Below are 1,330 nucleotides of genomic sequence, written 5' to 3'. Positions count from 1 at the left end.
TCAATTTATTTGTTTTTTTCTCCCTTTTTTGAATAAAGTATCAGTGTTTACTTTGCCTGAAAAAAGATATAATTTATATTGCAAAATAAAGCAGTATGGTTAATTTATGGTACTAAGTTATTCAGTTGTCGTGGCACACTAAATTAAGTACGTATGCCATTAAAAATCATGGCAAATTGGGCAACGATATATGTGAAAGCACTTGATCTCTTTTTTTTTTTTTTTGGTCAAAATAAATTTTATTTAACCAAGAAACAATTATACAGTGCCTCTAATTCTTTAGGACTCAAGAGTTAGACTCATTACATCAATATAACTATTTTAACTACTTTTGACTCATTCAGCATACAATAGCAACCAAATACAGACTCCTATGGGAAACTATTCAGCTGCTCAAGTCTCTTCTTCCACTTCGCATTTTGCTGTCCTTTTATATGAACTTGGAGGACAATGTCTCTAACCTTTCGCTCTGCTTCCTTCTCCTTCCCTTGAAATCTTCTCATATTCCTTTCTGTCCATACTTGATACATTACTGCTGCAAACAAGAAGACCAGCATGTTGTTTTGGGCTCGACCACTTCTTGCTCTTTTACTCATCCAGGTAACATCTTCAAGCCATGTGCCTATCTGGTGATTTTCTCCCATCCAAACCAGCAGCTTGCTCCAAATATACTTTGTATATTGACATTCAAAGTATATGTGTTCCATATTTTCAGTCTGTCTTCTCTTACATAATACACAATCTTGATCAACTTGAATCCCCCATTTTGCAAGTCGATCCACAGTAGTGAGTCCGTGGTTTAAGGCTAACCACAGGATAAAGTTGTGCCTAGGAATACCATTTCCCAGTGTCAATGCTTTCCATTCAACCTTAGGGTACTTAGGTCGTGATAGAGTATACATCTTGTGAATACTGAATTTGCCTTTCACACAGAATTTATCTATGTTTGCAATTGTTTCTATCTTCTTGTATTAATCCCTAATATCAAAGATCTTCTTGACTAACCAACTAGCTTGCCTTGGTGTCTGCATCTCCGTAAAGTCTTCCTTCTTTATGTACATAGCATGTATCCATTTGATTCAAAGTGCATCCTTTTTCATGTGTATTGCCCACATCATTTTGCATATAGCAGCCTTGTTCCATCATTCAAAACTAATTACATTTAATCCCCCTGCAGATGTAGGCATACATACTCTCTCCCATCCAATTAGAGCTCTTTTTGAGGGGTTGTAGTTGCCTGTCCATAGAAAGATTCGACATACAGCATTGACTAACTGTATAATCTTCTTTGGAATAATGAATACCTGTCCCCAGTATGTTTGCATTTCAA

General features: G+C 36.0%; 1 protein-coding gene across 1 annotated transcript; it reads right to left on the bottom strand.

Moving 5' to 3' along the window:
• Nucleotides 1-371: 371 nt before the first annotated feature.
• LOC109205669 lies at nucleotides 372-902 on the bottom strand. Its single transcript, XM_019368406.1, has one exon. It carries the CDS (start codon nucleotides 900-902, stop codon nucleotides 372-374), a length of 531 nt encoding a protein of 176 aa, XP_019223951.1.
• Between the last annotated feature and the right edge of the window lie 428 nt (nucleotides 903-1,330).

Source organism: Nicotiana attenuata, unplaced genomic scaffold, assembly GCF_001879085.1.
Source record: "Nicotiana attenuata strain UT unplaced genomic scaffold, NIATTr2, whole genome shotgun sequence".
Taxonomy (NCBI): Eukaryota; Viridiplantae; Streptophyta; class Magnoliopsida; order Solanales; family Solanaceae; genus Nicotiana; species Nicotiana attenuata.
The sequence above is the reverse complement of the archived record's forward strand: the minus strand, read 5'-3'. Positions and strand labels throughout refer to the sequence as shown.

What these genes read in the sequence shown, in the direction of transcription:
- LOC109205669 (XM_019368406.1), bottom strand. Translation starts at nt 902, where the DNA reads ATGTATACTCTATCACGACCTAAGTACCCTAAGGTTGAATGGAAAGCA.